The 12,559-nt window shown below is 42.1% G+C and overlaps 1 protein-coding gene across 6 annotated transcripts in view; it reads right to left on the minus strand.

Annotated features, from left to right (window-relative positions):
* The window catches only part of LOC116917832 (cAMP-specific 3',5'-cyclic phosphodiesterase), a 92,430-nt gene that overhangs the window by 48,931 nt on the left and 30,940 nt on the right, over positions 1-12,559 (minus strand). For 2 of the 6 annotated variants that reach the window (XM_045168959.1, XM_045168958.1), the window contains exons 1-2: positions 11,292-11,733; positions 7,299-8,002 (exon numbers count right to left, since the gene is read on the minus strand). The exons of the other annotated variants lie outside the window; for them this stretch is intronic. In XM_045168959.1, coding sequence (XP_045024894.1) covers positions 7,299-7,948 — 650 coding nt within the window. In that variant the 5' untranslated portion in view covers positions 7,949-8,002; positions 11,292-11,733. Of the gene's footprint in view, positions 1-7,298; positions 8,003-11,291; positions 11,734-12,559 lie in introns of those variants that run through there. 6 annotated transcript variants of the gene reach the window in all.

A 12,559-nucleotide genomic window follows, 5' to 3' on the forward strand; every position in this document is an offset into this window, starting at 1 on the left:
TCAAAAATGAATTTTAGAGAAGCGAAAAGGGGGAATGAAAAACACACATGAAATGGATAGCCAACGACGAAAGTTGAAAGGCTAAAAGAGCGGGCGCCTACAGGACTATGTCAAAAAGGAAAAGCCAGCCAACAAATAACAACAAGGGGAAGCGAAATGGAAGTCGTAATGGATTCAACACGCAACATCACAACTCTGCGTAGGTAATAAAAAAAAAAAGGCTTTTCGGTTGTTTGAACCGAGAGCCCCTTTTTCCGGGGGTGGGGGGCTTTGGAAGATGTTTAATAAACGATGTTTGAAAAGAAGAGAGAACGAATTATATATAAAAAAAAAAAAAGGAAACCAAACAGCAGCCGACTGCTGCTGCGTATATTTCGGTTGTTTTCTTAGGAATTGGTCAAGGAATGTGTCCCGTGCGTCTAACCCTCTCTCACGTTACCTCTCGTTATTGCGACGGTCAATTATAGAAGCGCAGGCCTTTCACGACACGAGCGAGTTCTTGGAATTCTTTTTTTTTTTTTCTTTCGGGATCTCTATACTTTTAAAGCCTTTGTATTCTATTTTTCTTTTTACGCGCAAATTCCTATGGGGTCCCTTCAAGCCGAAGATGAGAGAATTTTCGAGCGTGCAAAATACAGAAATTCGTGTGCACCTTCAACTTTCTCCCGTTCACCTTTGCATTTTAAAAACTAGTTATTTAATTGGATGCAAAAACAGATGAAATTACGTTTTAACCATCATCCTTGACTCTCTCTCTTTCTCTTTCTGCCTGTTGGAATTGCGGATTTTATTGCGTAGTGGCACCAAAAAAACAAAACACGAACGAAAAAGAACACGCAAGCACAACATCTTTTCCTAGGGGCGAATAGACAAGTTGATCGAGAAAACAAAAATTGAACTGCCAACAAACAAACAAACAAACTCGCCCCGGAGCTGAATCAAAATAAAGATCGTCATAACCCACTTTCTAATGTCATCTCGTCAGTTTGTTTGTTTGTCCATTAATGGTGAAATGGTCAGTTTTACAGTTTTCGTTCCATCATCACGTCGTGCCATTTTTTTTTTTTCCCTTTTTTTTAAATTTTTTGTAGTTTCTGATAGACAAACATTAAAACGTGACCAGTGGAGAGTTCACAAAGTTCTTTGAACATTCAGTCGGGAAATGAAAGTGGGAATCAATCAAGTATGAAAAAAAGAGAAACTCTTGGCTTCATCATTTCTTTTTGTTAATTTTTCTTTTTTTTTTCAAATCTGCTTTAGGATGTTTAGGATTATAACTACCCAAAAGTTTGATTACTGCGCCAAACAACTACCGTGAACCGTTAAGCTACTGCTGCAGCCTCCAATGTTTGGCCATAGCGTTGCATTGGTTGTTCCCGTCTTGTTTTATCCATCACGGAGGGATAACGGTGCAAGGACTTCACGCACAACAAGGCACGCAGGGATTAGCAAAGTCCCATGGTCAGGGAAACATAGAAAAAAAAAGCGCACAAGTTTGGTGATTGGTATACGAGCAAAGCAATTTCGTCGTGTCGTCAGTTATGATTTATTTTAATTAACTCTTTTGTTTGGAAAGCAAACGCCAAAAGGCGAGAGAACCTCCCGTTTCATCAACAAAAGCACAAACAAATAAAAATAAAAAAAAAAAAACTAAAGAAGAATGCCTCTGTTTCTGAATGTCAAAAGGCGATAACTTCCACTTCATCTCGAGTCGAGTATATTTTTGGGTTAGGTGTGGCGCGCTCGCTAATGACTTTCGTACGGCTGGAGAGTGTAAAATAGAAACAATAAAAAAGAAGAAGGGAGGGAGTCTAAAACGCCTTGACGAGCTAAACTGCTGGGGCGGTGAACGTGGCACGATCGCGCACTGGTGGGAGAAATGCACAAGATGACCGACTTCCGCGATATTCGCGGAATTTCAAAATCGAGCAATCAGTGATGAGGCTACTCGCTAGATATTGCTGCGAACGCCTTAAAAAAAGTAAGCATTTCTACCGCTAGATGGTGTTCCTCTGACGTCGTAAATCACCTTATCCCGCGTAATTCACGACCCGTTCTTTTTCTCTGTGAAACTTGACTCTTGCGCGACCGACATTTGTGATGATATCAATAACAATCTGCCACGTTATCTATGCTAATCCAATTTGACACGTAACCCATTAATTTATGCGTGAAACATTCCGAATCCGACTTCCTCTAAATCCTCAAGTGCACCGCGCTAAGAAACAAAAAGAAAAAAGAAAGGCAACACATAAAGTAAAGCGCATAGAGTAGGTGGAGTCCATCTTTGGTCTGCCAGCAACCACGTGCGCCATTACCTGCTTCATTAGAGCACGTGAACACGCATCGGTGCCATTGTCTGAGCTACGCCGCCTCCGCCTTCCTTCCGACGAATGCTTGCTTTTACCTTTGCCGCCGTATAGCCTCCGCTCCCTCCTCCCGCCTTTCCTTTCTGTGCCTATTTTTTGTTCGACATTTATCCGTCGCTTTCGGGCCGAGTAAACCAGAGTTACACGATAAAGCAATAACAACAAAAAACAGACAATCCAAGCCGACTAGGACCGGTAATTTCATCATCATCATTACCGTCATCAGCGTACGGATCATTGAACTTTCTCTCCTTCCATTCTGATCCAATCTTGGGCCGTGCAAGAAAAAGAAAATAGAGGGGAAAAAAAAGAGATAGCATTTAAAGAAAAGAAAGAGGGATGAAACATGCAATCTAGCGATCGATCGATCAAGGCTGACGATGACACGGACCGTCAGCAGCGATGGGCGGAGGATTACGGGATTTAAAAAAAAACTGGCAAGAAAGCGCGATGGCTAGGAAGCCCATCAGTGATGAGTCAGTTGAGAGCCTACATCACAAACACAACAGCACAGGTATAATTAATAGGGACCTGTGGATGTGAAAACAAAAAATGAACAAAAAAAAAAATGTAAGAAAAGTTAATTGTCCAATAGAACAGCTGCACCTTTATTCCGAAGATGATTCATCTCATCACAACGTTCTGCACGCATTTCTCCCGTTTCTTAAGGGGAAAAAAATATGTCAAAACCAAGACAAGGAAAAACCATTTCTCTGTTCAATAGCTCCTCGTACGGTATTCGACGGGGAGACAGAAAAAAAAAAAGCCATTACTTTTTATCTCGTTGTAACTGCACGCAGACGTCAATGCGGAGCGGTAACATACGGTGACATACATAATAAAACGATGGAAAGAACAGGGGGAATTCCGACACTTAAAGACGACATTTCAATACGGATGTGACGTCATCAAGTTGACACGAGTCATTACGACCAAAAGTGCCATGTTTCCCCGTTAAAAACTGATTGCGGCAAGCCAAGAAATTGCCCATGAATATGACGACCTAGGGGTAGATTTGCATACGAAAACAAAAATCGGAATACAAGCCCCGGGCGGGCTACGAATACATCCAAACTGGCTGCTCTCCGGAGGTTTTAAGAGAGATTAGAAAGAAGTAGCTCCAAGGAGCTTTAGCGGCTATTTTGTATGTACATACGTAAAAAGAGATGGACGCCAACTTTAACCAGACGAGAGGGCCAAGTCAAACAGAAACCCACAAGAGAAAACAGGAGACAAAGAAAAAAAATAATAATAATAATGAAAGATTTATCTTTGTGTGTTGCCATAGCGAAATAGGGAAGAAGAAAAAAGTTGCTTGGGACCTGACTTTATAAGGCGAGGGACTAGTTCAACGGCGAATAGACAACAAAGCATACAGAACTACAGGTGTGTGTTGCGTCTGCTCGCTTGCTTTCTTCATATTTTTCTACAATCTTAACATTCGATCTGAATCTTCTACATCACATTCATAAAAAATGGGCGTCTGTTTTATTCGATTCCATCTTCTTTTCTTTTTTTTCTTTCTAATCCCAACGTAATTTTTGTTTTCCAGTTATTTTTTCTTAAGAAGGCAGGCGGGTTCGTCATAGAACTCATTCAGTGATGATGTCATCCACCTTAGAATGGAAGGTGAAGTAGTAAAAAAAAAAAGCAAACCAACGTGGGGAACCGAATAGTGAAAAGCCCTTTAAAGGTCATCCGACAAATTCCTGGCGCCAAAAGGAAGAAACAAATAAAAAGCGCAATTACATTTTAGAACTTAGGACGAGATAATTGAAGAAACAAAACTGGTTAATCGCTAGGATGTAAAAACAATAACAAAAAATCTTTAATCGCATTCCGCGTGAGTTTGTAAAGAGGTTCATGAATTTTATCACCGCCAACAAAGATTGGGCACGTTAAAGACAATGTGCGTGATAAAATACGAATATAATGAAATCACAACCGTTGCAATTACTGTAGCCATAAACATTGATGCGCTTGTCTTATTAACATCAATATTTTGTAATTAATTTTTCCAGGAAATGCAGTCGTTAAGTCCGCACGCAATTTTCAGAAACACGAGTAAAGTAACGAGAATCATTCGCCAAATAGAAAACACGATCGTGCGCGCCGCACTTAAATGCAACAACAGATCGCGATTAATCGATAAGTCGGGCGGCCAAATGTTCTCTAGTTTCTAAAGATATTTTTTCGTACATATCGATAATAATTTATATTGAATCAAAGAAACATCTTCCCGAGGGTCATTAACAGTCCGTTTAATTGAGTGGGTATATAGAGTATCATCGAGAACGGACCCCCACCGAGAACGATAAGGCGATCAAGTTTCATTAAAGCTTCATCATCACCCCCCGAGATGAGGAGACAGACCTCTGTTGTAATTACCAGGTATCAGCACCACGAGAGAGCTTTAAAAAAAAAAATGGAGGGGGGGGACTCACGTGACGCACGAAGAACGCGCGCGCACAACCGAAACGAAGCGGCAGCAAGAACTTCGCCCACCTGACGGAAAGCATTTTCGGCTTTGCCTTTAAGGATCAACTCAACTAACTAGAACGTACACACGCACACAGACGTGGGCCGACGGGATGAATCGTCACTCTTGCATCACGTATATAAAACAAACGCTAAGCGCAAAGTTGTTTGGAAATCCCGCCGGCCATCAATGCTTTCCGTCGCCTTTGATTTTTTGCCTTTGGGTCTTACAGGGGGACCCCCTCCACACTCGCAATTCAAAGTAGGACGTGCGTATGAATAACTAAACAAACGACAGTAACAACAAAAGCGCGGGAATAACAAAAGAGATGCGGACAAAAGGAGGGACCGGACGGAAGGGAACAGCTTCGCGGACGGACAGAGTTCGTGACGCCATTCATCACGACATTGATGACGACACAACTTGTATATATTTACAATTGACGTTTTTGGACAAAGAGCTTCTTGGTCTTCTCGAATTGAAAGTATAAATGCGTAGACAATCGGAGATCGAAACACAATTTAAAACCTGAGGAAAAATAAGAAAATTGAAGAGAAATCAGCGAAATCTAATATCGAAGCTTTTGTTATTGCCTCTGTTTTGTTTTGTTTTTTTCGCCACCAAGAACAGAAGGGAAGAAGAGCGGATGAAAGTAGAGGCAGAAAAAGGAAAAAAAAAAAAGAAAAGAAACTTGGCTTTTTATTATGCGTCTTTTTGGAAATGGATGAGCCAAAGAATCACAAGTCTGTATTCTTATTTAGGATTCACGGCACGCAAAAACAGGCAACATAAATCAACGACTCCTTTCTCTCTACTACCCGCCTAAAAACCAAAAAAACAAATCAAATCAATAGAAGCCTTTCTCGGGCTCAGTCTTCATTTGGACAATAAGACAAGAGACGAACGAAAAATAGCTTACACATTACAGTCAGTTATGCAACAATGGCAAGAGACGCGATAGAGAAAGGAGACGATAGAGAATTAAGTGCTGCGGAGAAAAGGGTCAGCTGGCTGCATCAACAGTTTTACATCAGCCCGTTTCGAAACAAAACAGAATGAGACAAAATAAAAGAAAAATTCCCGACTTTCTTTTCGATTTATAAAATTATTATTATTACGACCGCGAAGAACGAAAAATATATAGGAGGAGGAGGTTCATCTTCCTTAAAAGGATATCGGTTGGTCGCAGCCAAATGAATTAACCGGGGTATACAACCGTCGCGACCCACAAAAAGAAACAAAACAACCAAAAACGGACTGCAAAATGGGCTCATTCAAAACAAGAGTCCCCCAAAAAAAAAAGGAACGTTGCTGACTGAAAACGTTCAACGACTTTTCGGCATCCTTTTCCTTATGTGCGTTGTCGACTTTTTTCTTTCTCATTTGCTTACCAAAGAAAGAGTCAATACTATTTAGGAATAACCAAATAAATTTAGAGAAACGACCCCCCGTTGACTTTCTTTTCTTCTTCCCCCTTGGTTGACCTAAGCCAGCGATAGGGGGGGCTGCGATTCACGTCCGTATATCTCTCGGCTATTTCGTCCCGTTCGCTTGTTAACCATTTTTTATTCGTGTCTTGCTCCTAGTGGTCACATCGTTTCGTGACCAAAAGCGAGCCACAAGCTGTACAGTATAACAAACAAAAACGCGCATTTCATGTTGACAGTTAAAAAAAGAAACATATGTGACCAACTGGACAGCTGAACAAGTTGGCACAACGCAATTCCAAACACACACACACGACGACTCCCGTCCGTCGTTCAGGCTCCACTCGTTTCTGTTTTTCAAGAATTAAAGACCATTTTTATGGCTCTTTTAATTCCAGCGCTTTTAGTTTTTAGACAAGAGAAGGTCCGACTATGTGAACAACAATAGATTTCAACAGCGAAATCTGTTAAAATACGCGTATACACGAAAAGAATGCAATCGAAATCGAGTTGCCACAAGGCACGCATAATCAATGATTCAACAATTCGATTCACCGACCGTTGTGAATTACTCACAACATCATTTCAGTTGCATTAACCTTTTTTTTTTTTTAATTTCTACCCGCCGCTTGCCAATTGGATATCGATAGTGAAAAAAACCGGTCCAATCTGGTGAATATCAATTTCACCATTCACAATAATTGAAGGTCTTTGACAGTTGAGTCACTGATCGATACGTCACGACTGTTTCGCATTGACGTTGTAAAGAAAAATGCAAGTCGACAATGTTGTAGGCCTTCGAAAAAATCAACCTATCCCAACATTGAAATAATAATACGATAGACAGGGGGGGGGGGATGATGGATTTATGGACGGATGGGATGGATTGGAAGGAGTGGAGCAACATTGACGGATGACAAGTGTCAGTGGAATTTTGAGCAATGATGCGACCTTCTCCTCCGGCCAGTTCAGGCCTGCAGTCAAGTTACACGTATACGAGCGTATTTGTTTTGTTTTACTCACGACGTTGATCCGCTGATCATTTCCGACATGTTCGACGTCGAAGAGTGGCGCGTGCTGTACCAAGCGGCGCTCTCGGTGAACGTAGACGACGACACGCTGCGTCGGAAGTTGGTCGTAGTCAAATTCTCGCTGTGTCGCCATTGATGAATCGACGAGCTTTGCACTTCGCGGTAATTTTCAGCGTCTTCTGCGGCCGCAGCCCCGCCGTCGGCTTTCGAAGAGCGCGGGATTTTCAATTTAGGCAAAATGAGCGTCTTGCCCCGGCGGTGACGCAACGTCGACGCAAAGGCCGACGTGAACGTCATCTCCGATTGTTGTTGCTGCTGCGCTTGAAAGACGGTCGAATGATGAGTCACCGACGACGTCGTCGACGAAGGACTCAGCAATTCCAAATGCAGCGTCGATTGAGAATTGCTCGGCGACAGGCAATTGTGACGCGACAGGTGGTGATGAAGTTGCGGCTGCTGTCGGATGGGCGTAACCAGAGTCGAAGCCAAACTGGACGAAGCAGATGACGACATCTCAGACGATTGCATCGTCATTTCCGAAGACGTCGTTTCGCTGCGTTCAGCCGACTCGACAAAAATTCGGCTCAAAGGTAACACCAGCTGATGCCGGACCGAACTCGATTTCGGCGTGCTCGTCTCCATGTCGATTCGATTTTCGCACCACCTCTTGTCCTATACTCCCCTTTCGTACTCCTCCTTTTGATTGACGCAACAATATACAACATCCGTTCAAAAACAAATAGACTATGGTACCAGACAAAGTGAGTCGTAGTTTCTGGCCCCCGTTGTTGCTATTTACCATCGAGACGTGCAGCGAGCAAAACGATCGTTTCGAGACTCTCATTGACGATGCGAATGGGGAATGAAAGACGGACCACACAGTGCCGACTGCAAAAAATAAACACACCTCCACGTATCGACTACGACACAGCGCACGCGCCTCCTTCTTACACAGCGTTTAAAAAGCTTTCTCTGTTTGCTGCACCATCCCCTAAAGGTTTTTAATCTTCTTGTTTTGTTTTCTGTCTGAGTTGGACTTGTTGGATTCAAACTTTTTGCCTCCCCTCGGTACTAGACGACTGTTTATTTCCGTGTGACTGTTTTAACGATCGGCCTTTTTTGTTATTTTTCATTCCTTTAAATGTTTTTTTTTTCTCTTATAAAGACGACGCCAGACCAAAAAAAAAAACTATTTCGAGCTGATGAAGCATAACGATATGCTCCTGTATATATATATAGGACCCGGTGAAACCACAACAGCTGCTTATAACCGAGAATGTGGAATTACCAGCTAACCTATAATCGAGTACGTGAGTGGCGTCAAGCGACACAACCAATGTTTTCTTATTTTCGACGTGCTCACTTTCGAACCTCCCACCCAAACATCCTCTGCTTTTCTTTCTCGCTTGTTACGCAAATACGTCCACCGATGTCGACTACGCTCGATACTCTGTGCTGTGTTTATCAATCAACAACTTAGTCGAGCCATAACAGCCCAAGCGTGAAAGAACTCTAATCCCGCTGATGATGTTCTCTGTTTGATGTCCAGGCAAAAAGAGACAACACGTGTCGAAAATATCAAAGAGAAAGTAGGGACGAAAAGGTAGAAACAAGATGCTCAGATGAATCTTCAAAAACAAAACATAATAAAAAACAAGTCGCGCAAGAATGCACGTCATCAAACGCTGAATGAAAACGTACATCCAAGTTAAACAGACGCACGCAAGGACACACAAAAATTGGACGACCAACTAGGCAGAAAGGAAGGCGAGATTGAAAACTGGATTTTCATATATTTGTTCCGAGTCCCTAGTTATTGACGAAAGAAAGTCTTACAGTTCCGATGGCAGTGGGGGTCGGGGGCTATCAGAAAAAGGTGAAACTGCTTCGGATCGATGACGACTCTTGTCTGCTCTGCCCTTCTCTCTTTAGGCTGTACATTACAGTACATTAGATGTTGGACCTCCTGGTGCTACAACTCTCATCCACGGTCGATCAAAAAAAATAAAAATAAACCCTTTTAAATAGAGCCGACGTTATCGGCTATTCGTTTCGGGTTCTCTTTCAACGAACGTCTACAAAATGAAACCAAAAAATAGCAACAAGCAATCTGATCGGTAGAGCGATAATGTTGATACTACTACTAGTTTTCTCAAAGATTTCTAGCATTTAAAAAGCCATTTGATTCGTGGGAAAGTTCTTTTATCCCCCCCCCCAACCCCAAATAAATTGCACGATATTACGTTGACGCTCTTGCTTTGAAAGACCAAGTGTTGGCGGATGTCAAAGTTCTATGTAATCGAAGGAGAAAAAGTCTGGAGGAACTCGACAACGATCAAAGCTGCCCGTAACATAAAAGGATTGAATTTCTGTCCGCCCTTGCGAGGGAAATGGATGTCATTGGCGGCTGCTGGTGATGGGTCTCAAAAATAAAAAGAGGGGGGAAGTAGACCAGATGTACTTGAAATGTCGACAAAAAAAAAAACAAACACCCGATACTGAGAGGCAACTTTGCCGACACGGGTGCAGACTTTAGCGACATCACTTTGGAGGACGCGCAAATTGGATAAAGTTGGAGAAATAAGCCAATAAATAGTCGAGCTCTACTATGTACCGTAGTACTTTACGTAATCAAAGTAATGCACGAGGCACTACAGAAAGAGAGAGAGAGAAACGATGTAATAGGAAGAAAACGAGAAACGAATTCTTCCGGACGGAAGCAATGATTTAATTCAATGCACAAAATAATAATGATATATTAAAAGATTAAATAATGTGATGAAAACTGCATGAGCGAAGGAAAGAAATGATGTACCTAATCCACTCGGATGTTGCCCCAGTAAATAACGTTCTAGTTGTGAACGAACGAAGTTTTCCCGACCCCAATGGATCAGATAGAAAAAAAGATGGAATAAAAAAACGTGGGTGTAAAGGGACATAATATGAAAGACTAGATGGAAAATAACCCGAGGTTTGAAAGCACGAGGATGTTTGAAGAAAGCGTGCAAGCAAAAAGCACCCCCCCCTACCCCAAGAAGGAAAGAATGAGTGTGCGTCGCATTCATACTGGCGAATGATTTTTCGATTCGAGATTGCCAGAAAGGCAATGACAATAGCGACCGCCAGTGGTGGCTTCTCTCTTTTGAATCTTGTATACGAACCCACGCCCACCCCTCCACCTTCTCTATCTCTCTCTCTAGTCTTACGATCGATTTTTGAAGTTATCAGATTGTGCGACTACACTACCAGAAGGACGGAGGAATAAAAGCAATAAGTAAAAGAGAGACGTTCTTAGTATACACGCATATCCTTGTACGATCTTCTTGTACTACTATGTCAGGACTATATGTATAGGCCTGCCCACTTCAACCGTATGTTTAAAGGAAAAAATAATCATTCCTGTTTGATGATTCGCTACAATGACCAGGTTTGATCAATCTCTCTTCTATCATCACGGCGTTTTCTCATTTTAGGGTAACGTGATCGATCCCTTTTTTTTTTTCTTCTTCGACGGCAAGTTTGTCGTTGTCGCTACAAATAAGCGAAGGCGAGCACATGATACGCTGTCGAACAAGTTCATATAAAACGCTCCATCCGTGTCTAGCAAATGTAATGAGTCTGTGGCCCTTCTGCGGGAATTTAAAAAAAAAGGGAGAGGGGGGAATAGATTTTCAACTGGAAAATAAATTTGAAAAAAAAATAATAATAATAAAATGGGAGAAGGGACGAGAAAACTGGATTCCAATGCTCGCAGCACTCGATTCCACTATTCAATTCCAACGAGATTGGGTCGACGTTCCGCATGCCAATGAGAGTCTCGATTCGTCGCCTCGCTCCATCGTCTCCAACAACATTTCTTTTCCCCCTTATTAAAACCTAAGTCGTATGCAAGTATGTTTCGATTCAAATTCTGACTTACACAGCGAATAAATACTAAAGAACATTTTTTTTTAAATTGCAAACAAAAGATAAAAACGAGTCTTACGAGAAAGTGGCGCGTGTCAGATGAAGAGCAGCGTTCAAACAAAACAAAAACAAACGGCGAATATGATTGAAGCAGTCAACAGTTTTGCGTGCAATCAATCAAAGCAGCCACACCGAAGCGTTGTAAATAATCCGGCAGAAATGAAAAAAAACAATTTGTTTATCTCAAATCAACGGTAACACAACACTATAATATTGGCAATCGGAAACCGCCTCGCTCGGTGAGTACGCAACGAAAACTGAACCGGTTCAGAAAAAGAACACTGCAACACTACAAGAGTGAAGAAAACAAGTCACGGGACTTAAACGGGTTTTTAAAAAAAAAGAGAATTAATAAAAAAAAAAAAAAGAATTTCGAGAAGAAAAAAACGGGAGCAAATGAAAATGAAGACACAAAACACAAAATAAGACGCTATAAAAGCAAAAAGCAACAACAGTTGTGTGGCTCACGGCACGACCCACGATGGAATGAGACGGAAAGCGGAACAGCCTGCCCTTATTACTTACACTTCGGAGGGGGGTGGTGGTGGTGTAGTGGGAGAGACGCAGCATGAGGAAAGGGGGGGGAGTCCTGTTCAGAGATGTTTTACCTGTAGAGCGCACAGTGTTCGATCTATCCTTTATTTTCTCTCTCTCTTTCTCCCTTCGTTCACATCGGAAATCCCGGCGCAAGCCATCTATTGGTCGAACGGCACACTTGATGCCGGTGCCGTCTTAAAAAAAAAAAGAATAAGACAGTAAATCTTTTCTACATTACCATGATAATATGGTGTCAGCTTCTCCTTGCTTTTGTTGATGTTTTTCTTTCTCGTTTCTTTTATTTTCTATTCGTACCCGAAAGCCGGAATGTCGGCGCTCCATCATGCACACGTATAGAGGCTACGTAGATTCATCGTGTACCCACCGCGGCCGCTGTTGATGCAGCCATCAAAACCGCACAGTCAGAATTTTGAGTAGCTAACGAATCAATGAGTCGAAAACATTCTTCAGACTTGGCGGCGCCCAAAAAGCAAACTACGCAACACAGCAAACAACATTCTTCTTCGTCGCCCTCAATTTCGAAATGAGCTGACGCCACATCTTTTAACGAGAGGATCACACAGAAAATGGGTGTCAAACGAGGCTCCATCATTGTCAACATTGGCTACCCTTCAGAGAATGATGTTTTGCGTCACTAGACGGTAGACGCGTTCCAAACTATCGAATCTGGCCAAAGATGATTAAAACAACCGCCCCAACTTTGGGATTTGGCAGCTATCGATCGATGCG

Source organism: Daphnia magna, linkage group LG2, assembly GCF_020631705.1.
Source record: "Daphnia magna isolate NIES linkage group LG2, ASM2063170v1.1, whole genome shotgun sequence".
Classification (NCBI taxonomy): domain Eukaryota; kingdom Metazoa; phylum Arthropoda; class Branchiopoda; order Diplostraca; family Daphniidae; genus Daphnia; species Daphnia magna.